The sequence below is a fragment of the Dasypus novemcinctus genome, chromosome 9 (genome assembly GCF_030445035.2).
Source record: "Dasypus novemcinctus isolate mDasNov1 chromosome 9, mDasNov1.1.hap2, whole genome shotgun sequence".
NCBI classification, from domain to species: domain Eukaryota; kingdom Metazoa; phylum Chordata; class Mammalia; order Cingulata; family Dasypodidae; genus Dasypus; species Dasypus novemcinctus.
Window position 1 is genome coordinate 79,570,620 of NC_080681.1, and position 26,906 is coordinate 79,597,525.

General features: G+C 37.1%; 1 protein-coding gene across 1 annotated transcript in view; it reads right to left on the reverse strand.

Moving 5' to 3' along the window:
• The window catches only part of LOC101435536 (protein zyg-11 homolog B), a 308,603-nt gene that overhangs the window by 129,949 nt on the left and 151,748 nt on the right, over positions 1 to 26,906 (reverse strand). The window contains exons 7-13 of the mRNA XM_058303573.2: positions 23,060 to 23,159; positions 22,777 to 22,827; positions 20,400 to 20,561; positions 20,248 to 20,295; positions 5,736 to 5,933; positions 5,552 to 5,604; positions 4,719 to 4,816 (exon numbers count right to left, since the gene is read on the reverse strand). Of these exons, the coding sequence (XP_058159556.1) occupies positions 4,719 to 4,816; positions 5,552 to 5,604; positions 5,736 to 5,933; positions 20,248 to 20,295; positions 20,400 to 20,561; positions 22,777 to 22,827; positions 23,060 to 23,159 (710 nt within the window). The remainder of the gene's footprint in view (positions 1 to 4,718; positions 4,817 to 5,551; positions 5,605 to 5,735; positions 5,934 to 20,247; positions 20,296 to 20,399; positions 20,562 to 22,776; positions 22,828 to 23,059; positions 23,160 to 26,906) is intronic.

A 26,906-nucleotide genomic window follows, 5' to 3' on the forward strand; every position in this document is an offset into this window, starting at 1 on the left:
AATTTGTTGAGCTTTGACAAATGTACACACCTGTGTAATCATAACCGTAGTCTAGATATAGAATATTTTCATCAAATAAAAAGTTTCCTTATGTAATCTCTACAGTCAATTCCCATTGCACCTCTCACCACTGTTCTAATGTCAATGATATGGACTACTTTTTTCCTATTCTAGAACTTATGAATGGAATCATACAGTATGTTTTTCTGTTGACCTGCTTTTGTACAGCATAATACTTCTGAGATGTATCCACATTGTTATATATAGGAGTAGTTTTTTCTTAAAGTTGAGAAGTATTCCACTAGACTGAAAATACTTTTTTGTTGTTGTTTGTTTGAGGTACTAGACTAGGGCTGGGGATTGAACATGGGACCTCGTATGTGGGAAGTTAATGTTCACACAGTGAGCTACACTGGCTCCCCACCATATATATATACGTAGCAGTATGGCATTATTTATGAATTCCAAAGATAGATAATGGATTATGTTTGTGAGCTGGTCTTTTCTTCTGGATGTACTGGAGTGTACTGGATTCAGAGGTTTTACCTTTACTTGATTAAATAATGATTAAGGTTTTGATTGGGCCATGTCACTAGGACGCTGCATCCCCATTCCCTTGGTGGATGAGGACTCACAGAGAAAACAATTTAGCAGAGCAGAAGAGTTAGTGAGTTTTCAGCTGGAGCCCAGGAAGTGAACACACAGGAGAAGAACACAGAGGAAGAGAGACAGTGCCTTAGACGTGGCAGAAGACCTGGGGAGAGAGACAGAGCTGCTGGCCTGTAGTCTACAGTACGCCTTGAGGAGAGAGCACAGCACTGAGCCTGGAGAAAAATGGAGCCCCGAGAAGAGGAAAGCAGGAAGCCCTGAACTCTGGCAGACGTCAGCAGCCATCTTGCCCCAACATGTGGCAATAGACTGGTGAGGGAAGAAACTTATGCTTTATGGTCTGATAACCCTAAGCTTCTACCCCAAATAAATATCCTTTATAAAAGCCAACAGATTTCTGGTATTTTGTATCAGCACTCCTTTGGCTGACTAATAACACACACACACACTTTTAGGAGGTACTGGGGATTGAGCCTGACTAATAACACACACACACACACTCTCTCTCTCTCTCTCTCTCTCTCTTTTAGGAGGTACTGGGGATTGAGCCCAGGACTTCGTACATAGGGAAATGGTGCTCAAGCACTTGAGTTACATCCACTCCTCTCTCTATATATATATTTTCTAAAGCAGTATGCTTGTTCTTCCCACCCCCCCAGAGGGCTCCCTTGTCTGTCTGCTCACTGCATCTGCTCATCTTCTTTAGGAGGCACTGGGAACCAAACCCAGGACCTCCCACGTGGTAGGCAGGTACCCAACTGCTTGAGTCACATCTGCTTCCCTCCCTTATACATATAAATTTATAAGTATTGTCTTTTTTAAAGATACATAAATCACATAAAATGTTAACCTATATATTTTTAAACCATCATTTTTCTTGATGTACAATTGTTGTTTTGTCCCCTCCCTTTCTGTCCCCCTAGTTTTTGCCTACAATGACTAAAACTGATAGGAACATTTTTGTACAAGTTTTTTTGTGGACTTTTTATTTCCACTACTCTTGGGAGAATATCTAGATTGCTGGACATATGCTAAATATATGGTTAATTTTCTAAGAAACCACCAAACTATTTTCTAAAATGGTTGTTCAATTTTACAATCTCATCCATAATGAATGAGGGAGTTTCACCACATCCTCACCTTTTTTATTAGATAATCATCTTGGGACCCTTTTAAAAAATCAATAGACCATAAATGTCTGGGTTTATTTCTGGACTCTCAATTCTATTTGATTGCTCTATCCTTTTGCCAGTACCATACTGTCTTCATTTCTGGAGCTTTGCAGTATGTTTTTGTTTGTTTGTTTGTTTTTTAAAGATTTATTTTTCTCCCCTCTCCCTCCCTCTGTTGTCTTGCTCTGTGTCCATTTGCTGTGTGTTCTTCTGTGTCTGCTTGCATTCTTGTCCTGTGGCACCAGGAAACTGTGTCACTTTTTTTGTTGCGTCATCTTGCTGCGTCAGCTGTGTGTGTGTGTGTGGCGCCCCTCCTGGGTTGGCTGTGTGCTTTTTTCGTGAGGGGTGGCTCTCCTTGTGAGGCAAACTCCTTGCACCTGCGGCACCCCTACGAGGGGGACACCCCTGCATGGCACAGCACTCCTTGCGCACAGCTGCACTGCATGTGGGCCAGCTCACCACACTGGTCAGGAGGCCCTGGGTATTGAACCCTGGACACTCCATATGGTAGGCAGACACTATCGGTTGAGCCACACCGCTTCCCTGCAGTATGTTTTGACACTGGAAAGTGTGAGTCTTCCAACTTTGTTCTTTTCCAAGATGTTTTTAACTATTCTGGATCCCCTGCATTCCCAGATGAAATTTAGAATCATTTTGTCATTTTCTGCAAAAAAGAAAGCTTGGATTTTGATATGAATTGCCTTAAATCTGTAGATCAATTTGGGGAGTGATACCACCCTTAAATTACTGCTTTCTGATTCATGAATATGTGACATCTAGTTATTTCAGTCTTATTTTCTTTCAACTAAGTTTTTGTTTTAGTTATATATTTATTTTTAATTGTGGTAAAATATACATAACATAAAAGTCATTTTAGCCATTTTAAGTGGACAATTCTTTGGCATTAAGTACACTGACAATATTGTGTAACTTTCACATCTACTTTCAACTATATTTTATAGTTTCTTCCAGTTTTCTAATTCTTTACTGTGGGAGGGCTAGTCTCACATAAGTTCCTGCTTATATAATTTTCCATTATGCCTCTTTACTTATAATGGCAAGTAAATATTCATTGTCTGGATATTTCAACATTATTTAACATTTTCCCTATTGCTGGACCTCTAGGTTATTTATAATTATTTGCTATTATAAATAACATTACAATGAATAGCTTTGTATTCATTGTAAAGATAAGATAAAGCTTTTGAGTATAACTCTAAAATGAAAAGGAAGACTACCTAAATGTGTATCAATAGAGGAATGGTTTTATAAATTACTAAGAAGTTCGTTTAATAAATGGATAGCCATATAATAAGGATTAAGTGATTATTACAAATCCTGTTGTCAAAAAGTTTTTAAAATACGGAAAAATGCTCATTATAATGTATGAAGTATGTACTGTTGCTATTTCCACTTAATAGATGTAGAAACTAAGGCCTCCAGCTTAACAATTTGCTCAAGGTGGTATAGATGGTAAAGTGGTGGAACATGATTCCCACATGTTCTTAAATAATATGCTAGAGTATCTTTTAATTATTAAAAGCTGTAAGCAGTATTAAAATATTTTAATGCAATCTGAGAAGTAAATTCCATACTAAACAGAAGAATTTTGGTGCATTTTAGAATAAACTCTTTAGGGCTATCTCTCCATAGAGTAAACTTGAATGAACAGTAGTAACATCTAAAGTAGTCACAAAAATAGAAATTTATATGAAAACGCACCACTGTTTATTACTGCATTTTATTTTCTCCTACTGAGCTAGGAAAGGTCCATTCCTTGAGTTATGAAAAAAGAAGTCTACATTTTAGATGCTGAGTATAAAAGTTCTAGAAATAGGATGGAATAAGCTATTAAGAAACTAAAACGTCCTCAGAATGTGAGTCCAGTAAAAAAAGAAAACTTTTAGAGCAGAGGCAGTTGAAGGTAGCTGGTGAGGCAGTCTTATGTTTAGGAATGAACAACTTTGCTTCTGGGGGATTTAGAAGGAAGGGCAAGAGAAGCTCCAGGTAGGAGTTTAGGTGGGTACAAAGCAGTTTTCTCCCACTCCCATTCCTTAAACCCTTCTGTCGCAGAAGAACTTTTACTGAATTGCCTTTTGGTTGGATATACTGGATTTTCATTAAATAATGCAACAAGAAATAATCTTATAAAATATTACTGCCTTTGCTACAAGGATATTAAGGTCCTATGTAAGAATTTTTAATTTTTAGCTAACTGCTCAGAAAAGTTTTAATTCCCTTCAAAAGAAATGAAAAATTTACCCCCTCATATAGAGTGAGAACCAGGTAGCTCAAAGTTTCAAATAAGCTACTAAAAGTATATGAATCTCTATGCAGGGCCTGCATGTTTACATACTTTTATTTTCCTTCCATCCTTTAATTTTTGTTCAAATTATTTTTCCTTGGTCCCAATTTTTCATTTTTAAATTTATATTTTACTATTTTACACTATGTGTTTCTTATACACTGTCTCAAATAATGTGTACAATGAGTTATTACATTCATTACTAAATGACAGAGTCGTATCCCAACCTTGAAAAAAAGAAGTCTCAAACCTGATCTAAATGCTTTGTTTTTCCTGAGACTATGCATGCTGAAAGCAATGTCTTGAACTAACACAGGAAGTTTGAGTGAATGAGAATATAGCACTAGAATGAACCATAAACACTAGGACCTTTTGTCCAACTACATGGACTCATTGTAGGCTAGTATAAGTTTTGTTTACAATTGCCATTCAGTACCTAGCACTGCTGAGCCCACTGTGAAAGAATAAATTTAGTATATAAACTCAGGATACTCTTTCACAGCATTTTTAAAAGTCTGTGTCCTTAAAAATAATTTCAATACACAATTTAGACTGGCTTTCCAAAGTTTAAAGAGTAACTGAAAGAATTTCACTTGAAAAAGAAAACCATAGTTCTTTTTTTTGGTACATACGATTCTTGCTGCAGACATGTTGCATAGCCCAAACTGCCCAGAGCTGGACTCCTGGTGTTGTAAAACAGCCAAGTAATGGGAAAAATGGATTAAAGGACCTACAGGTTCAAAAGAAAAGTAATCAAAGTTACAACTTATACTTAATATCATAATTTAAAGCAATGATTCCTAAACTTTTCATTCTATAAATTTCATCCTACTATTTATAGACTAATATAAATAAGTTACAGAACATTTTTTCTTTGTCTCAGCTATTTCAGAAAGGATCACATTCAGACCTAGTTTTGGTACAGGAGATGAAAGGTGATAAGAACAAGGTACTAACAGATAAAATGATTTTTTTCAAAAGCATTTTTTTTTGAAGATATACATTTGAAGAATTAGCAGACCTTTTAGAGATTAAGAGAAGTTAGTTGATAACTGGTAGAATATCATCAAGAAGGTCTAGAATTAGTCTTTCTACTTCTACTTGTCTTCTGCATAAAAATGGGTGAAACATAAGTTAGGGAAGTCAAAACTAAGCTCACAACTCACCTTCTCTAGCAGCTTTTTATAATTCTCCAATGTAAATTTGAGTGCTATCATCTTAAAGTTCATAGCACTCAATGCACATACCTAGCACAATGGTGTACTATGTATCTGATTCACATATGAACTCCCTCACTAGACTGTTAAGATTCTTGTGTGCAGGTGACATGGCTTAATTCTAAGCCTCTTTTAAAGCCAGTTCTAAGATAGATGCCTGAGGAAAAATTATATATCTAGTAAGAATGATCTCTATTCAAGCAAAATGATTATATTACTGGGTTGATATTATCTATCATGCTAATTACCTGTATGCTACCATCTCACACTCTGGAGTAGGCCATTTCAAAATAGCTGAATGCTGCAAGACAAGACCCACAAAAGATTACAATATTTATTTAATACTGCATTCTTACATTATGAAGCTTTGATAGTTTGACCATTATGAATGCCTTTTGTTTTCTGCTTTCAGAAAACACAAAATGGTCTTACCAAATCATCCAGAAGAGAATTCCTCTGGCTGTGGCTCAATGTCCAGGCTTGTTCACCTCTGGATATTAAATGGGCAATAATTCCAGCTGCAAAGTAACTGACTTCCACCTCAACACTGTGTAGGAGGCTACTGATGTGATCTATAAAATCCTTCCACATTAATTCAGAGTGCAGTTCTTGTACTTCGGCTATATTGTTCTAGAAAAGTGGAAGATATAAAAATTAAAATAATGTATACAGTAAAAGGGTAAATGACTCTGCTTTCTAAGAGAGAACAGATATTACAATGATTTAAAAATGTATCCACATATGGACCGTGGCAGTCTGAATTTAGTGAATTTCCAAAAGAGAAAATTTATGTGTTTGAATTAATCTATTTCTGTGGGTGTGAGATCCTTTTGATTAGACTATGTCAGTGAGGAATTATTCAGATTGAGTCCCCACCTTCTTGGTGGGTCTGATATAAATGGAGACATAGAGACAGACAGATACAGGAAAACGAAGCTCCCATATTTGATCTGGCCATGTGAGAGAAAGGACTCCAGTTTCACCCACAGCTGAGCTGCAAGGAAAAAAGTCCCTGAGAGGCTCAAAGAGCTAAGGCTCAGGGAGAAATGAGCCATATGCCTAAAAACTTGCAGCTGAACTTGGGAAGAAAGCAGAGCAGCCAAGACTGAGAGAGGAGGCTGGAAAAGAGACAAGCCCTATGCTTGGCTGCCTCGGCCGAGCTCCAGGAGATGGTAGATTCTGAAAGGGAAGGCTAAGACCTTAGCAGAGATTGGCGGCCATTCTTGCTTCACCATGTGCAGCCGACTTTGGTGAGAAAGCATCTCTGCTGATGCCTTGATATGGATATTTCATGGCCTCAGAACTGTAAGCTTTTAGCCCAAATAAATCCCCTTTATAAAAATCAACCCATTTCTTGTACTTTGCACCAGCAACCTTTGGCAAACTAAAACGTACAAAATGTGAAGACTGTTTCTGTTAGGACAGTGAAATAATGGATGATTTTTTTTCTCTCTTCCACAATTAATATAATAAAGGAACACTAATGAGGTGTTTATTAGGTAAAATGGCAAAGTAGATAACTCTTCTACTATAAAACACCTAGAAATGCTGGGCCAGAAAAAAGCTAACATCGTTTAAATATATAGTTTTGCTTACTGGATTCAAAAAAGCAAAGAGAGATCCCAACTATAGCAGTAATAGGCAATCATTGCGTTGCAAGGGCAGAAGTGGGTTTTAATAGCCATGCAAGCGGAGAAGAGGGCTATAGGACTAGGTCTTTCAAAGGATTATAACTTAATAAAAGGGTGGACTACCATAGGTGTAAAGGTTAGGTTCATGTGTCAATTTGTCCAGGAAATGGTGTCCAGTTGTTTGGTCACACAAATACTGACCTAAATGTTATTGTAAGTACATTTCATGAACTTAAATCATCAGAAAGATTATTGCATCTATGGCTGATTATGTCTACAATCAACCGAGAATACCTTCAGGAATGAGGCACTTCTCATCAATCAGTTGGAGGTTTTAAAAGGAGAAGTGATGATTTCAGTCAGTCAGAAGAGAGAATTTTCATCTCTGCTTCAGCCAGCCAGCTTCTCCTGGGGAAGTCATTAAACACTCTCATCGGAATTCCCAGCTTGCAGCCTGCCCTATGGAATTTGGACTCATGCAGTCCCATGGTTGCATGAGACAATTTTATAAAACCTCATATTTACAGATGTCTCTTATTGGCTTTGTTTCCCTAGAGAAGCCTAATATAGGTATATGAAAAAGAGGCTTGTCTATTATAATCTGGGCTCTGGCCTAAAAATAGAACACTTCTGTTGTCATTTATGCAAGATTGTAGTTCAAATTTACACCATCTGTGTGGTATAGACAAACTCTGAACTGAGAAAAAACAATAGAAGTAGGATGCAAACCAGGAAGGTATGGTATCTAAAAAGTAGAGAGGGCTGAGAGTATAAAAAAGGGTGAAGCATTAGCAGTTCTGAATGATATGGAGAGCCTATGTAAGATGAAGGAATATAAAACCACATCCATTTGTTTGAGCCATAGCATGACCTTGTGTCTTACAGATGATATACAAAGTCTTAGACCTCTACTGAATGTCAAAGGTTTGTCAGAATACTGCTGGCCTAAAGGTGATAGGTGTTTTATCTGGGCTTGAGGTGTGATAATTTCCCTAAGCAGTACATAAGGAAGACCACCATTCATATGGGAAACAGATAGGGAGCTTCCAATTGTGGTTGATCTTCTCCCAAAGTATCTAAGATCCAACTTATCTTTTACTGTTCTGAAGATTAATCTTCATTCTTCAAACTTCATTTGATCTAATAAGAAACACACTGACTCCATTTCTTTTTTCTTTTTTTAAAGATTTTTATTTATTTCTCTCACCCCCAACCCCCTGCCTGCTCTCTGTGTCCATTCACTGTGTTCTTCTGTGGCTGTTTGCATTCTTGTCAGTAGCACCAGGAATCTCTGTCTCTTTTTGTTGCATCATCTTGCTGTGTCAGCTCTCCATGTGTGCAGCTCCACTCATGGGTAGGCTGTGCTTTTTTTCACGTGGGACGGCTCTCCTTGCAGGGTGCACTCCTTGTGCGTGGGGCTCCCTTATGTGGGGGACAATTCTGCGTGGCAGGGCACTCCTTGCGTGCATTAGCACTGCACGTGGGCCTGCTCACCCTGAGTTTGAACCCTGGACCTCCCATATGGTAGGCAGACGCTCTATCAGTTGAGCCAGATCTGCTTCTCTGACTCCATTTCTTAGAAACCAAAAACCCTTGTCACTGTTGAGAGACTATTTACTCCCCAGCTTAAGTTATTCTGTATTAACTGAAAATGAAAGGTAGCATGACCAAATTCATTCTCTGTAATGATTCACAAGCTTCTTTTCCAATCACGGAAAAGAATGAAAATGGAAAAGAGAAGTTAAACTTGTACTTTCTTTGAATGTATATAATTTTGTATTTTTCCATCAGAATCAATGATTAATCAATGTCTCCGATGACCCCCTCTAATTTCACATTACAAACAAGAAAAGGCATTTCTCATTCATTTTTTAAACTTTTTCCTAATAATGTTTTATATAGAACATATACCATTTTTATAATGAGAAAAAATATATAAGCCTTTTAAAACTAAACTAACTAATCAACGAAAATAAGAGTGAGCTTCCATCTTCTCCAAGCTTGGAGAAGTTGGGTAGAAAGAAATACAAAGCCCTTGCGAGAGGGACATAAAGCCCCAGAGAAGATGATGTCACAATCCTAAATTATAATTCACAATGAAAAATCCAAAATGAGTGAGAATTATCAATAGTGAATTAGACCCCCGAAAGTCTCATATAATACAACTACAAAGTAGTAAATATAGAATAAAATTAAACAGATAAAAGTAACTAAACATGCACACGAAAAGACCAGGCTACCACTATTAAAAAAATAAAGATTTAGAATAGAACAAAACAGGATATCAAAAGAATTAAGACTATTCTTTCCCACTGTAAACAATTTACTAGAAAGCCAGATAAAATACATGATAGCACTGTATTCAAACACTGGGCAACAGGCAGTGCAGGAATATGATCGTTGAGAAGAAAAATACAAACAAGGAAGTTTCTAGATTGCAATGCAGGTAAAGGAAACCAAAAGAGAATCTGGCAGTGCTGCTGAATTGAGGAGACAGATCAGAATTCAAGGCGGCCAAGGCAACAAAAATTTGAAGAAGAGAAAACTGAAAAAAAAAAAAAAGAAAAGCTCCACAGAGAAGGGGGGACTATTGAGGGGCTTAGAGATCTGTGGAAGGATCCTTCAAGTCTTTGGCTGAGTAATGATAAGGGGTAAAACTCCACAAGGCTAGGGAAAGAACCATCAGAAATCAGTATGAGAGAACAAATCTCAGAGCTCATACTGGGCTAGGAATAGTATGATTACCACCAGTCAAAGTGGAGAGTACCCACAAGAAAAAAAGTCCTCAAAAAGGCACACTTTAGTAGTGGGGCTAAATTATATATTAGCCCTAGGGTAAAGACTAATCTAAAGCAATTAAACAAGCCTCCAAAGGAATAAATTGATCTCCGAGTAGTTTAACTGCATGTCAGAACAAAGGCCAAGACTCTACAGGAAAACATAAAACCCAACAATTCAGGAAAACATAAAACCCAACAATCAACAATGTATGTTACACCATGACTGATCTCCAATTAAGAACTACTGGGCACATAAAGTGGAAGGAAAATAGGACCCATTACCAGGAGAAAAACCAATCAAGAGGAAAGGACTAAGAAATGATAAACAATGGTATTAGCACATAAGAAAAAGCAACAACAGGGTACTACTATGCTCACAAAGAGCCCACCAGTCAGTGTGGACATACCCTTAATTTGCAGGGCACTGGGTAGAGTACTCCATGTCTTAGCTTACCTCAGTTGTAAGGAATAATTAGCCTGAAACGGAGCACTGTTCCACACCCAGCTAACAAATCATAAAAACAAGACCTTAAAGGATCAAACTGCTTTAAAGTAACAATTATATCCCAGAATAAAACTAAAGAATATTTACAAAAAACTAACACCCAACAGAGTAAAACAGTACAATGTATGGCATTAAAACTATCAGGCACGTAAAATAGCAGGAAAACATGATCCATATTGAGGAGAATAATCAATCATTTGATATCGACTCAGATATTAGAATTAGCAGAGAAGAACATTAAAACAATAATTACAAATGTATTTTGCATGTATAAAAAATTAAGCAGAAACATGGCAGATATAAAAAAACAAAAAACCCAAATTGAACTTTTAGAGTTGAAAATTACAATGTCTGAGATGAAAAATGGGATGGGATTAACACAGATTAGACAGGGCAGAAACTTTCTAGAGAGCATAGCAATGGAACTAGTCAAACTGAAACAGACAAAAAATTAAAAAAAAAAACAAAACAGTGAGCCATGGGACAACTTCAACCAACTTAATATATGGAAAACTAAAGGACTCCAATAGGGGAAGGGGGGCAAAAAAAAATTTTTTTTGAAGAAATAACTTTCCAAACTTGATGAAAACTATAAACCTATAAATCCAAGAAGTTTTATGAATACCAAATACAAGAAACATGAATCAAATTATGCCAAGTCATATCGTAATCAAATTGCCCAAAATCATTGCTGAAAAGGAAGTCTTAAAGGCAGACAGAGGAAAAGAACATGTATATATATGGAGGAACAAAGATAATGATGACATCAGTTTTTACATCGGAGAGATGCAAATGAGAAAAAATTTGAGCAATATTTTTAATGTATTGCCAACCTATATTACATACCTGGCAAAAACATCTTTCAGAACAAAGGTTAAATAAAGGTGTGTTCACATGCACAAAAGCTGAAGAATTCATCACTAGCAGACCCAAGCTGCAAGAAATGTTAAAGGATTATTTTAGCAGAAGGAAAATGATACCAGATGGAAATCTGGAATGACACACAGGAAAGAGGAGCATGAGAAATGGTAACTCTTTCAGAAAATTTATAAGACTTTAAAAAACTATTTAAATCCCCTTAAAATACAGTTGGCATTTGAAACAAAAACTGATAATGTTTTCTGTGGTTTATAACATGTGAAAGTATAATGTATGACAATAAAAGCATAAAAGAGGTAAGGTGAAAAAAAAAGCAGAAAAGAAATGTACTATTCTAAGATGTTATACTATATGTGAACATGTGTAAAATCACTTACAGTTCGTTATGATTAAAGATGTGTACAATAAACTCAAAGCAACCATTAAAAAATAAAGCAGGGAAGCGGATGTGGCTCAAGCAATTGGGTTCCTGCTTACCACATGGGAGGCCCCAGGTTTGGTTCCCAGGGCCTCCTGGAGAAGGCAAGCTGGTAGGATGGGCAGGCACAGAAAGCTGGCACAACAAGATGATGCAACAAAGAGACACAAAGAGGAAAGACAATGAGAGACACAACAAACCAAGGAGCTGAGGTGGCTTAGGTGGTTGAGCACCTCTCTCCCACATAGGAGGTCCTAGGTTCAGTTCCTGGTGCCTCCTCAAGAGAAGACAAGCAGACAGCAAGTGCAAACAATGGGTGTGTGTGTATAAATAAATGAAACAAAAAAAAAACAAAAACCAAGTTGATGGATTCAAAGCTAATCACATCAATAATCACATTAAATGTAAAAAAAAAGAGCTAAACATCCCAAATGAAAATGAGAGATTGTCAGATTTGATAAAAAAGCAAGATACAAATTATATGCTATCTACAAGAAATAACATTGAATAGAAAAATACAGGTTAAAAGTAGAAGGATGGGCATGAGTTCCAGTGGACCCAGACGGAGGAGTAAGATGCTCCAGGATGCTATTCTTCACAGAATCTTTAAATAATCAGCAAAAAGTAGCACAGCCATCTTTTTCAAAATTCCAGAATATCGTTTGTGGTAGTTTGAGATTATTTATGAACCCCGAAAAAGATAAGGATTATGTTTGTGAACTAGTCTGTTCCTGTGGGCTGATTTCCTTTGACTGTATTAAACTCAAAGGTTTTACCTTTACTTGGTTAAATCAAGATTAGGACTTTGATTTGTCCACATCATTAGAGCGACTCAGGGTTGAGTCCCTGTCCCCTTGGTGTGCTATATAAACTGGCACACACAGAAGAAGGCACAGGAAGAAAGGAGCTCCATAGACATGGCAGAGGAGAGAGAACTCTGATCTCCTGAAGACTGGGAAGAAAGATTAGCCATTTGCCTAATGGTTTGCAGCTGAAGAGAACAGAGCAGCTGAGCTGAGGAAGCCTGGAAAGAAACAAACCCTATGCCAGCCGACAGCTAAAATCAGAAGATTCGGGACGCATGGAGCCTTAAGAGGAAGAAGGAAGGAGAGACCAGGCCTGCCAACTTACTTCAACATGTGGCAACTGACCTGAGTTAGAAAGTACTTCTTACAGTACGTTGTGATGGACTCTTTAGGGTCTTGTAACTGTAAGCTTTTATCCCAAATAAATACCCTTTATAAAAGCCAACAAATTTCTGGTACTTTACATCAGCACCCCTTTGGTTGACTAATACAAAAAGGGTCGTAGTAAAAGGGGTGACTGCCAAATTAAGAAAATGCAGCTTTAAAAATGGTAGGTGAGAGACAACCTGCAAGATGGAGGCAGAGTAAGGAGCTCCTAGAGACAGCTCGTGATATAGGGCAGTTAGTAGTCACCCAGAACCATTTAAAACACCGGTTTGGGGGTTCCAGGAGACCAAAAGAGCAACGTGCAACATCCTTGAAAGAATAGAAGGAGACTGCCTATCTGCAGAAAAGATTCATAAGTAGAGCACTCTGCGCTCCGGAAGCCAGTGCCCATCCTCTGAAGGCAGCAAAAGTCTCGGGAGCTATTCTGCAGCTGGAGTTGGAAGCTCTACTTCCCAAAAACGGGGGAGGAGGAGATGATTGAGCACCAACGTCAGCTACTGATTAGTAAATTCAGCGAGCAAAACTGTAATCCAAAGAACAGTTAAAATTTGAACCTAAGTCAGAAAGAGGCCAGGTAAGAGACAAGCCTTACGCTAGGTTCGCCTATAGCTGCAGAAAGGCAGAGACCAGCAGCCAGCTTGTTTTGCCATATGGCAGCTGTCTTTGGTGAGAAAGGAACTCTCATGGTGCCTCGATTTGGACTTTGGGCCTGTAAGTTTTTACCCCAAATAAATCCTTTTTATAACAGCAATCCATTTCTGGTACTTTGCATCAGCAGCCCTTTGGCAAATTAAAACAGACACCCCGCATTATCAATGGCTAGTTTAAATGTAAATGTATTAAACTTCACAGTCAAAAGGCAGAGATTGGCATAGAGAATGGATATAACAGCATCACCAAACTATATGTTCCATACAGGAGACACAGCTTAAAGTCAAAGATAAGTAGGTTGAAAGAGAAAGGATGGAAAAAAATATTGCATGCAAAGAGTAACCAAAAGAGTGCTGAGTAATTACACTAATATCATAAAACAGACTTTAAGTCAAAAGCTATTATGAGGGACAAAGAACCTTATTACATACTGATAAAGGGGTCAATTCAATAAGAAGACTTAATTATATATCCATATGCAAAAGAATGAAGGTGGACCCCTACCTTATACCATATACAAAAATTAAAACAGAAAATAGATCAAAGACCTAAATAAAAGAAAATAAACTATAAAACTATATTTCCTAGAAGAAAACATAGGGAAGCATCTTCAGAACCTTGGATTATGCAATGGTTTCTTAAGACTTTACAACAAAAGTATGAGCAAAAAAAAGGAAGAAATTGATCACTTGTACCTCCTCAAAATTAAAGACTTTTGTACATCAAAGGGCATTATCACTGTAGCAGTTTGATATTATTGATGAATTCCAAAAAGAAATATTGGATGTTTGTAAACTGGTCTTTTCCTCTGGGCATATTAGAGTGTACTGGATTCAGAATTCTTACTTTCACTGGTTTAAATAATGATTAAGGCTTTGATTGGGCCACATCAGTAGGATGTTGTATTCCTGCCTCCTTGGTGTGTGGGGGCTCACAGAGAAACTGCACTTCAAAGAAGGGAGGCTGGAGTTTTGATGTTGGAGTTCTGAGCTGGATCTGGTGAAATAAGCACACAGAGGAGCAGAGCAGCTGAGCGTAGAGAGAATTGAGCCCCAGGGAAAGAGAAAGAGCCAGTCCCCTGATAGTCTACAGTTGGCCTTGTGGAGAGAGGCAAAGCCTGGAAGAGCCTCACAGTCTACAGGTGACCTTGTAGAGAAAATAAGAGTAGCTGAGCCTGGAGAGAAATGAACCCCAGGAAGAGAGGAACCCAGGAAGCCTGAACCCTGGCAGATGTTGGCAGCCATCTTACTCCAAGACTTTGGTGAAGGAAGTAACTTATGCTTTATGGCCTCATAACTGTAAGCTTCTACCCCAAATAAATACCCTTTATAAAAACCAAATGATTTCTGGTATTTTGTATCAGCCCCCTTTGGCGACTAATACAATTATAAAAGTAAAAAAACCTACAGGATGGGAACAAATATTTGGAAACCACATGTCTGAATGAGTTTAATATCCAAAATATATTAAAAATTCTATGACTCAACAACAAAAGGACAACCCAATAAAAAATAGGCAAAAGACTTGAATAAACATTTCTTCAAAGTAGACACACAAATGGCCAATAGCACATGAAAAGAAACTTTTCGTCATGAGCCATTAGGTAAATGCAAATAAAACCACACTGAGATACCATTTCATACCTACTAGAATGGTTACTTTATTTAAAAAAAAGTATTGGAAATGATGTGGAGAAACAGGAATACATTCATTGTTGGTAGCAATGTAAAATGGTGATAAAAGTTTGGTGGTTCCTCAGAAAATACAGAATTACATGACTCAGCAATCCTTCTCCTAGGTATATAACCAAAAGAATTGAAAGCAGGGACTCAAACAGATATTTGCACAGATGTTCATAGTGGTATTATACACAATGCTGACAGATGGAAAACCAACAATGGGCAAATAAAATGAGGTATATACATACAATAGAATACTACTCAGTCATAAAAAGGGATGAAGTTCTGATACATGCAAAAACACAGATTAACCTTGGAGACAACATGCTGCATAAAATAAGTCAGATAAAAAAGGAAAAATATTTTAAGATCTCCACTTTCATGAAGTAATTAGAATAAGCAAATTCAGAGTGCCTGATGCTAGAATACACATTACCAGAGGCCAGGGTAGGAGTAGGGAAAGGGGAGTTAATTCTTAATTATTACAGAGTATTTGCATGGGTGATGAAAAAGTTTGGTAATGGATGGCGGTGACTGTAGCATTTCCATTGAAACATATACTAGAATGTGGTTAAAGAAGGAAATTTTAGGTTGAATATGTACTGCTTGAATAAAATTTTCAAAAACCGTAAGACCATACAACACAGTGATCCTTAATGTAAACTATGGACTACAGTTAATAGTGTAATTATAATATTTCATCATTTGCAACAAAGGTGCCATATTAATGCAAAGTAATAACAATAGGGAAAAGTGTGTGAGAAGGGTTTATGGGAACTCTGTATCTTTTGCATGACTTTTCTTTAAACCGACAACAACTCTAATAGTAAAATGAAGAATGTTCCATGCAATATTTGGGACATACTTCTACTAAAAACTATTTTTTGCTTTTCTGGAATTCATATTAAAAGTTGGAGATACACCAGGCTAACATTTGTTGAAATAAAGCTGAAGTGGCCATATTCTCATCAGACAAAGGAGATTGCAAAGCAAAGAATATTACTTAAGATAAAGAGGTCATTTCATGATATTTCTGAAGATCATTTCATAATCTTCAAAAGGACATAAGATATTGAGAGTTACTGATTGCACACTTTGGATGGATTATTGTGTGAATAAAACTCTTTTTATATAGCTCAATAAACTTGTTTAATGAGACTAAAAAAAAAAAAAAACTCTTTTTAAAAACAACATAAAAAGGGGGGGAGGGGAAAAATAAAAACAACATAAGAATTCTGAAAGTTTATGCAACTAATAATAGAGCTTCAAAACATATGAAGCAAAAACTGATAGGACTGTAATTAGAAATAGACAAATCCACAATTACAGTCAGAGAATTTGAAACTCCTTTCTCAATAATTGTTACTTTTAATCACTATAATAGGCAAAGTGCCAGTATGGTAAAACGCATGTTAGAAGAGACCGCTGGGCGGCAGACTTGGCCCAGTGGTTAGGGCGTCCGTCTACCACATGGGAGGTCTGCGGTTCAAACCCCAGGCCTCCTTGACCGGTGTGGAGCTGGTCCATGTGCAGTGCTGATGCGCGCAAGGAGTGCTGTGCCACGCGGGGGTGTCCCCCACGTAGGGGAGCCCCACGCGCAAGGAGTGTGCCCCATAAGGAGAGCCGCCCAGTGTGAAAGAAAGTATAGCCTGCCCAGGAATGATGTCACACACACGGAGAGCTGACACAACAAGATGATGCAACAAAAAGAAACACAGATTCCCATGCCATTGACAACAACAGAAGCGGACAAAGAAGACGCAGCAAAGAGACACAGAGAAGACAACTGGGGTGGGGGGTTGAAATGAATAAATAAATAAATCTTAAAAAAAAAATTAAAGACCTCTGTTCTCAAGGAAAAACCCATGTTAAAACACCATGTTAAAACAGACCTCTGCTCTAAAGGAATTAGATCATAGGAGGTATAGTGAATTTAAAAATGTAACTTGGTGTTTGTTTACCAGACACAAAGGTATGAGAGGCTGAGAAATAAGGAGAGGGATTTTGGGGAAACTGAGTGCTGGTATTTAAGGAAGAACATAAAAAAGGACCTATATATCCATTGTAGCTATAGTTATAAGTAACAGAAATTGGAAAGCAACCTAAATTCTTAGTAATAGGGGAATTATTAAATAAGTTATAGTATTTGTCTTATTCAGAGTTTATATATTACAAGAGATGGAGATGGACTCAAGCCAATGCAAGGAGGAAAAAGGAATTCAGAAAAATCTCCTAGGGCTTTAAAAATCATTATTTTTTTTATTTCAAAAGGAATACATGGTTATTATAACTAGTGAAACAGTACAAAGGTATGTTTTTTAAAAGTTTAAGTCTCTTTCTCTAACCTTCCATCATTTTAATCTCCATGAGGTAATTAACAGAAATACAATCTGTTGTGCTTCCTTCCATATCTTTCTCCATTATCTTGTTATTAAAATTCTTTTTCAATAATTTATTTTGATAGATTGATTTCAATTTAATTTCATGTATTCAAAGAACATATTTTGCTTGATGTGAGTCCTTTTGAATTTACTGAGACATGTGCTCCAAAACATGAGAAGAATGTGTATTTTGGGGTAGGGATAATATTCTGAAAATGCCAATCTGGTCTGGTTGGTTGATATTGTTTAAGACTACCACATCCTTACTGATTTTCTGCTCACATTCTCTCTTTACTTTGCCTCAAAATCCTAAAGGGCTCACCTAAGCCTATATACAATATATTATGGAATATCTGATTTTTCTTTTTTTTTTTCTTTATTTATTTCTCTCCCCTTCTCCCCCGCCCCCGCCCCCCCCATTGTCTGCTCCCTGTGTCCATTCACTGTGTGTTCTTCTGTGACCGCTTCTATCCTTATCAGCAGCACCGGGAATCTGTGTTTCTTTTTGTTGCGTTATCTTGCTGTGTCAGCTCTCCATGTGTGAGGTGCCATTCCTGGGCAGGTTGCACCTTCTCTCACACTGGGCAGCTCTCCTCATGGGGCACACTCCTTGCGCATGGGGCTCCCCTACACAGGGGACACCACTGTGTGGCAGGGCATTCCTTGCACGCATCAGCACTGTGCATGGGCCAGCTCCACATGGATCAAGGAGGCCCAGGCTTTGAACTGCAGACCTCCCATGTGGTAGGCAGATGCCCTATCCACTGGGCCAAGTCCACTTCCTCTGATTTTTCAAATAATGTTTTAAACAATAATTATTAATCACCAAACATAGCATCTAAGAACACTTCTAGGTTAAAAACATATTTTGATGTTGTTAAACATTACATGTGCTCACAATGAAACTGTATGATATTTTAAAAAGTTTTAAGGATATATGTATTTATATTTTTCCTTTTAATGTTGCTAAAGTTTTTTATCAGATTCCATTTTAAAAATTCAACTTTATTGAGATACATTAATAATTTACAGCAAATGAAACACTTAAAGTTTTTTTTTTCTCTCAGTACGGGGGTCAGGGATTAAACTAGGAACTTGTATTGGGAAGCAGGTGCTCAACCACTAAGCCACATTGGTTTCCCCAAGTTAGTTCTTTCATTTGTTTTGCTTGTTGTTTGTTTTTGTTTCTTCAAGAGGTACCAGGAACTGAACCTGACAACTCCCATGTGGGAGGCAGGTGCTCAACCCCTTGAGTCACATCTGCTCCCCCGAAACACTTGTTGTTTTTTTTTTCTACAAAGATTTATTTTCAAATTCTGCCTTCCATAAAACACCAGGAGTTAATCTTGCTAAGTTCTCTGCAACTGTATTTATTTGAAGATTGATTTTTTATTTATTTTCCCCCCTCCCCTGGTTGCCTGCTCTGTGTCCATTGGCTGTGTGTTCTTCTGTGTCTGCTTGGATTCTTGTAGCGGCACCGGGAATCTGTGTCTCTTTTTGTTGTGTCATCTTGCTGCATCAGCTCTCCATGTGTGCGGCGCCACACCTGGGACGCTGTGCTTTCTTCACGCAGGGGCTTACTCCTTGCTCGTGGGGCTCCCCTATCCAGGGGACACCCCTGCATGGTAGGGCACATCCTGTGAGCATCAGCAATGTGAGTGGGCCAGCTCGCCACACAAGTCAGGAGGCCCTGGGTTTGAACCCTAGACCTCCCATGTGGTAGGCGGACGTTCTATCCGTTGAGCCAAATCCGCTTCCGAAAAACTTAAGTTTTAATTGTACAATATGGTGATTTTAACAAATACATATTTCTATGTAATTACTGCCACTACAATCAAGATATATTTCTGTCACCACAAAATGTTGTCTCTTGTCACAATGTGATCAGTCACCTATCCCACTCCCTCTAACTTCCTTTATCTTTTTTTTTTCCTTTAACAAAAATGCCTTCCAGTTCCTGGTAACCTCTAATCTGCTTTCTATTTCTGTGAATTTGCTATTTTTAGTCATCTATTAGAAGTGATATCATACAATTTTTGTCTGAATGCATCTTGCTTGTTACACTGAGCATAACATTTTCAAGGTTCTTCAATGTTGCAACATGTCTCTTAACTTCATTTTCTCCTATGGTTGAATAATATTCCATTGTATGTATGTACCATATTTTGTTTATCCATTCATTTGCTGATAGACACATGGGTTATTTCCATTTTTTGGCTACTGTAAATAAGGCTACTATAAATACTGGTGTACAAATATCTGTCTGTAACCCTATTTTCACTCTCTTTGGGTATATACTTACAAGTGGGATTATGAGCTCAAATGATAATTCTATATTTAACTTTTTGAGGAGAAGTCATATTGCTTTCCACAGTGACTGCTCATTTTATATCCCCACCATATATTCTAGTAAATTGTACTAGAATTCCAGGTTCTTTGCATTATGTGGCTAAAATCTTAATATGTATATATAGTTTTGTGGCCTAACTTGTTTTACAGTTCTTTAATTTAGAAATTTTTATCAATGATAAGTTATTCAGTTAACATAAGATAATAATTGCAATAACAATAAATCTACTTTGGACAGTATATACACTTCCCCCTTATTTTTGTTAATTTTCAATCTTAAGCGATTTGGGATGACATCTACTTTGACAAATTCAGGCTGAGAAGAACTATAGGTATGTGTAGCCTAATTTTTTTGCTTAGGTATATAGTACATATTTTCTAATGTCATTAAATGTTTGCAAATATCATAGCAGCAACTTTCAATGTATTACCTCAGATGGAAAACTGAGGAACTTAACAGGGCATGCTTATATCTTACCAGAAGTCCTAGGACTTTTTGTTGAATGGATGACTCAGTTGGGAAAGACTGTAAAAAGAAAGAGAATCCTATAACTACCTAAAGGAACAAATATAATAAATAAATGCTTAAGTAAATAAGTCAATAAATGTAGACTAAATTCCCATTCTAACCTCTAGAACCCTCATGAAGAGTTCTAACCCCTGGTTTTCAATAAAGTGTCTGCATGTGGTTGGGGATTCATCAGTGAGATTCCAAAGTGCGCTCAAAGTAAACTTCAAGGTAGTGTCCACTGAGTTTTGATTGGTTTTCTGCTTCACTATTTGAAGAAGTTGCTGAAAGAAGGGAATACAATTGTAATAACCATGAGTCTGTAAGGATAAGTATTACAGCAAAAAGCATTTCCAGTAAATGTTCTTTTAAGTACACCAAAAAGCTTCTGGAATTAGACTTTTCCTCTAAGATGAAAAAAGTATAAGGTCTTCATAATTATTTTATTATTATATTATACAATATAATGAACTGTAAATAACATTTGAAAGCAAAATGACTAAAGCTCAGGACAATTTTTACATAGCTGGTCACTCCATATACTTATGCCAAATCCTAGGATAAACGGTGGAAGGGAAGAATGGGGAACAGAGTTAACATTCATTAAGCATCAGTATGGTATATTTTATATTGTAATATTGTTACCCCCAATATGCAGTAATATGATCATGGTCACTCACTTAGAGATAGTAAGAATTGGAAGACCTAATCTATCTAATCCTAAATTTTCCCTAAGAAAGAAAGAAAAAATAAACAATGTACAATGATAAGAAAATTAAAGTCTTATCATTGGTTGTAAATAGAATATGAGCTTTGAAATTCCATTTGTAAATGATTTCTATCATAGTTCTTACTTAAGAAATTTAAGTTTAAAAGATAAGTATTTTAAGACCTACACAAGCTTCCATAATTCCATTTTTTAGATTACACTTTGGGGGGTAAAAGAGAGCTCTGCTGCAACAGATACAAGAAAACATTAACATTAATATTAATGTGATACACAATTCAGGAAAAAATTTTATGGAAAACAATTAGGTATCTTAATAGTATAGAATGGCACTAGATTCAGGCTGACTGAGCTGAACTACGATCTCTGCTTCTGACTAGCTGTGTAACATTATTAACCCCTTTAATTCTGTCTCCTCATCTGTAAATTGGGGATGATAATTAAAAGCCCAAAAAGTGAATGTGGGATATCATCATCATTACTCCCAATACTCCTAATTCTTGCTTAAAATAAGTTTGATTTTTTTTCCCAAAGCATATGAATACACCACTTATTTAACTCTCTGAATCTTTACACCACCAGTCAAAAAGACTCTAAGACATACATATACCAATAAAAAGTCATTTTTAATACTGAAATATCATCCCTGAAGACAGTAAAAATAAAATCAGCATCCTTTTCACTCATCTAACATATACTGTATTTTGTACAATAACATATATTGCTCCTTCAATTAATGTTTCTTTCCTCCTCATTTAATCTTAATAGCTATATAAAGAATTGTTAATACCCCCCGAGATAATCTATGTGACTTGCCCCAAATCATACATCATCTGTTACGTGGCAGAATTGGGATTTATAAACCCAGATTTGTCAACTGCAGGATAACAACTTTTTCTGTTATACTACAGAGGCTTCTCCTCTCATTATTACATTACTTTTAAAAATTCATACCTCTTTTATTATACTTATTAGATTGTACTACACCCATGTCTAATTAGCTATTTTCTCTACTATACTGTGAATTTCTTAAGGACAGGAATTACATCTAATTCAGTATGAATCCCTAACATCTAGTAAAGTGTCAGATACCTGATGGTTACTCTGTACATATCTATCAGTTGAATGACTTACTTTTTCACTACATATATAATTTGTAAGTCACGGAAAAAGGAAGTCTCTCATTTGATTTTTCCATATACCATTATTGCTCAAATGCCTCATGCCACGATTGTGACAGGAAACTCCTTAGTGGACATTTATAAGATCCTGCTTATATTTATTCTCTTTTAAAAGCTTTAAGTTTATTTGCTTTTTTAAACTTTTTACTATTCACTATATTATTTCCTCGACTGAAATGTAAGCAAAGTAAAAAAAAAAGCTCTTTAGATTATTTTCCTCTCCAAAGCATCTAGTACAACCTTATGCCTATAGTAGACATTCCATAATTTTTTCATAAATAACAAAAGTTACAGAGCCTTTGAACTAGATAGGATGGGATCACAAGACTTACTTAGTTAGGCCCTAACGGTTCAAGTAATTTGTCTAAATTCACAAAGTGAGTTTACAAGGTTAGATCCTATTTCACTTGAATACATGACTCTTTCCATCTTTGTGAAGGAGTAATATCTGCCCCTATGGGAAGAAATGTATGAGTTCATTTAGAAGTAACAAAAATTTTTTTGTAAATACAAGATATCAGAAGAGACAAAACACTGCATGAGAGCCATAAAAGTCTCTAATGGCCTGCATAGAAAAGATAAAAGACTTACTCTGACAATGAAGAGTTCAGCGCCAAGCTGTGCAGTTTGTTCTGTAGAAAGCTGCAAGCAAGGAGAAGACAAGGTAAATGTTCAAGAACTCACCGAAATAAGTTCAATATCATTCACTGTAACAGACATCAAAGTCAGACTAAAGTCTCTGAGCATCTTCGAATTCTGCCATATTGAATGCAGCTTGAATAAGAGGCTTTCAGAGAGGCTTACCAATCTTTCTGGCACACAGATTTTAACAGGAAACAGCTGCCTACAGAAAATTATCTAAGAGTTTAGGTACCTTGGCAGCCAGGATGGAAATGATAGCAACTGCCATCCTTTGCATGTTTTGATCCTCATGGTTGCAGAGCCACTGCATGACAAGCTTGGCTGCTTCAAACCTGAAAACACAAAAAGGATTTCACAAATTAAGTCAGAAGTCTCAGGCACAGTTTCAGAGCTTCAGTTCTTAATTCAGGAATCTGAGGAGAAAAGGGAAAAGACCCTCTTAACTGACAGAGAACAATAATTATACTTAGTGTTCTGGAGAGACTGCCTTATTAATTCTGACAACATTTGGTAAAGGAAAAAGAGTGGAACACATGATCAAAATTGTTTATCTGGCATTTAATCAACCAGAATTACAACATATTTCTATACTGTAACAATAATTTAAGAACTTTCTAGGTTGCTCATAGTATCCAGCATGACAAGAACATTCACTCATTCACAAACACAGAGTTTAAAATTTAGTTGGGAAGATAGATTTTAAAAATCAGTTAAATAAGTAAAATACATGGTATGGTTAGGAGGAAAAAAAAGGCAGGAAAAGGGGAGATAGGAAATGTTGAGATTTTATATATGGTGACTAGGGAAGTCCTTGCTAAAACTTTCAAGGAAGTAAGAGATCTGGCAGTGTGGGTGTAGCAGTTTGATATTGGTGAATTCCAAAAGGAAATACTGGATTATGTTTGTAAACTGATCTTTTCCTCGGGGCATATTAGATTATATAGGATTCATAGGTTTACTTAAGTAATTATGTAAACCTCTTGTGCCAGTAGGGCCAAAGGGTGGCGACTCAAAGATAAAAGGCATGGCAAAGGACAGAGTTAAGGTATTCGATGTTGGAGTTTGATGCTGAAGCCTTAAGCTGGAGCCCCAGGAAGTAAGCATACAGAGAAAAGAGAAGCAAGCCCCAGGAAGAGAGGAACCCAGGAAGCCTGAACCCTCACAGACATTGGCAGCCATCTTGCTTCAATATGTGAAAATGGACTTTGGTGTGTATGGCCAATCACTACATTCTTTTTTTTTTCAGGTTTATTTTATGTATTTCTCCCCCATTTCCCCCGTTGTCTGCCCTCTGTGTATACTTGCTGTGTGTTCTTCTGTGTCTGCTTGTATTCTCTCATTAGGCGGCTGTAGGAACCAATCCTGGGATCTTCTGGAGTGGGAGAGAGACACTCTCTTGCACCACCTCGGCTCCCTGTTCTGCTAGGTCTTGTTATTTTCTCTCCTCTGTGTCTCTTGTTGCGTCATCTTGTTGTGCCAATTCTTGCGTCGGCCGGCACTCCTGTGCGGGGCAGCTTTTCCGCACAGGGCAGCATTCCCATGCGGGGTGGCACTCCTGCATGGGGCCACATTCCTGCATGGGCCGGCTCACCACATTGGCCCTCATCAGGAGGCCATGGGCATCGAACCCTGGACCCCTATATGGTAGATGGGAGCCCAATTGGTTGAGCCACATCTGTTTCCCTGATTGTAGCTTTTGATTGGGAAATTCAGATCCCTGGGTTCCAGCTCTGAGGGAAGTTATTGTTTCAACCTCCCCTGGACAAAAGTGGTGGAAGTAATTGTTTCAAGCTTTCCTGGAAAGGGGCAGCAGTGATGGAGATTTAAAGACCCAGTGCTTAGGGAAGTGGCTGTGGTTCAACTGATTGGGTTCCCGTCTACCATGTGGGAGGCCCTGGGTTCGCATCCCAGGGCAAGCTGGGCAAGCTGGCCTGTGCGTGTGGAGAGCTGATGGCCCACACCCACAGAAAGCTGATGCAGCAAGATGACGCAACAAAAGGGAGACAAGCAGACACAGAAGAACGTGCAGTGATGGACACAGAGCAGGCAGCAAGCAAGCCGCAAAGGGGGGAAATAAATAAATAATAAATCTTTAAAATAATAATAATAATGTGTGCCACCATCAGGTGTAAAAAAAATAAAAAATAAAGACCCACAGCTTCCTTAGAACTACAGGAAAAGTTAACTGAAAGGCTGGGTTAGCTGAGCAGGCCAAGACCACTCAGCTTTGGGGACTTCAAGTCAAAAACAGTGACAAGGGGCAAAAATGATCATTACACACTGATAAAGGGGACAATTCAACAGGAAGATGTTGTAATTATAAATATATGTGCACCTAACAGCAGAGCCCAAAATATATGAAGCAAATATGACAGATTTGAGGGAAAAAATTGAAGGTTCTACATTAAGAGTAGGAGATCAACATACTACTCTCAATAATGGATAGAACATCAAGTCAGAAGATCAATAAGGAAGGACAGAACTTTAACACTGCACTAAACCAACTAGACCTAACAGACATATACAGAACATTGCAGTCAATGAAAATAATTACACATTCTTGTCAAGTGCACATGGATCATTCTCCAGGAAAGACCATATCCTAGGCCACAAAACAAGTCTCAATAAACTAAAAAATACTGAAATCATACAATGTATATTCTCTGACCACAATGGAATGAAGCTAGAAATCAATCACAGAGGAAAAAGGGAAAATTCACAAATATGTGGAAATTAAACAACCTACTCTTAAACAACCAATGGCTTAAGTAGGAAATCAGAATGAAATTAGGAAATTATCTTGAGTCAATGAAAATATAACATACCGAAAACTTAGGGGAGGCAGCAAAGGCAGTGCTGAGAAGGAAATTTATAGCTCTAAAGGCTTACAATAAAAAAGAGGAAAGACTTCAAATCAGACATATAACCTCAAAGCTGAAGAACTAGAAAAGAAGAGCAAATTAAACCCAAAGCTAGCAGAAGGAAGGAAGTAACAAAGATTAGAGAAGGATGAAATAGAAAACAACAACAAAAACAATAGAAAGAATCATTAAAACCAAGAGTTGGTTCTTTGAAATATACACCAGCGATGAACAATCGGAACAAGAAATAAAGAAATAAGTTCCATTCACCATAGCAACTAAAAGAATCAAATATCTAGGAATAAATCTAACCTAGGATACACAGAAAGCTTCAAAATATTGCTAAAATAAATCAAAGAAGATCTAAATAAATGGAAGGATATTTTGCCATCATGGATTGGAAAACAAAATATAATCAAGTCATCAATTCTACTTCAAGAAATTTATAGATTCAATGCAATCCCAATCAAAATTCCAACAACCTTCTTTACAGAAATGTAAAAAGCCAATCATCAAATTTATTTGGAAGCGTAAGAGGCCCTGAAGAGCTAAAGCCACCTTGAAAAAGGAGAATGAAGCTAGAGGACTCTCATTTCCCGATCTTAAAACTTATTACAAAGCAACAACATGGTACTGGCACAAGGTCAGACAATGTAGACCAAAGGAACTATCAAGCTCCTAGAAGAAAATGTAGGGAAGCATCTTCAGGACTGTGTTAGGCAATGGTTCCTAAGACTTTACACCCAAAGCACAAGCAACAAAAGAAAAAACAGATAAACAGGACCTTATCAAAATAAAAAAAACTTTTGCTCCTCAAAGAATTTTATTATGAAAGTAAAATAACAACCTATGCAATGGGAGAAAATACATGGAAATCACATATTCGATAATGGATTAATACCCAGCATATATAAAAAGAGCTTTCAACTTAACAACAGAAAGACAAACAACCCAGTTTAAAAATGAGCAAAAGACTTGAACAGACAGTCCTCCAAAGAAGATAAACAAATGGGCAGAAAGCACACAAAAGATGCTCAACATCATTAGCCATCAGAGAAATGTCAGTCAAACCACGATGAGATACCACTTCAAACCATTAGAACGGATGCTTTTTAAAAAACAAACACAAAATAACAAGTGCTGGAGAGAATGCAGAGAAATAGGAACACTTATTCACTGCTGGTGGCAATGTAAAATGGTGCAGTTGCTATGGAAGAC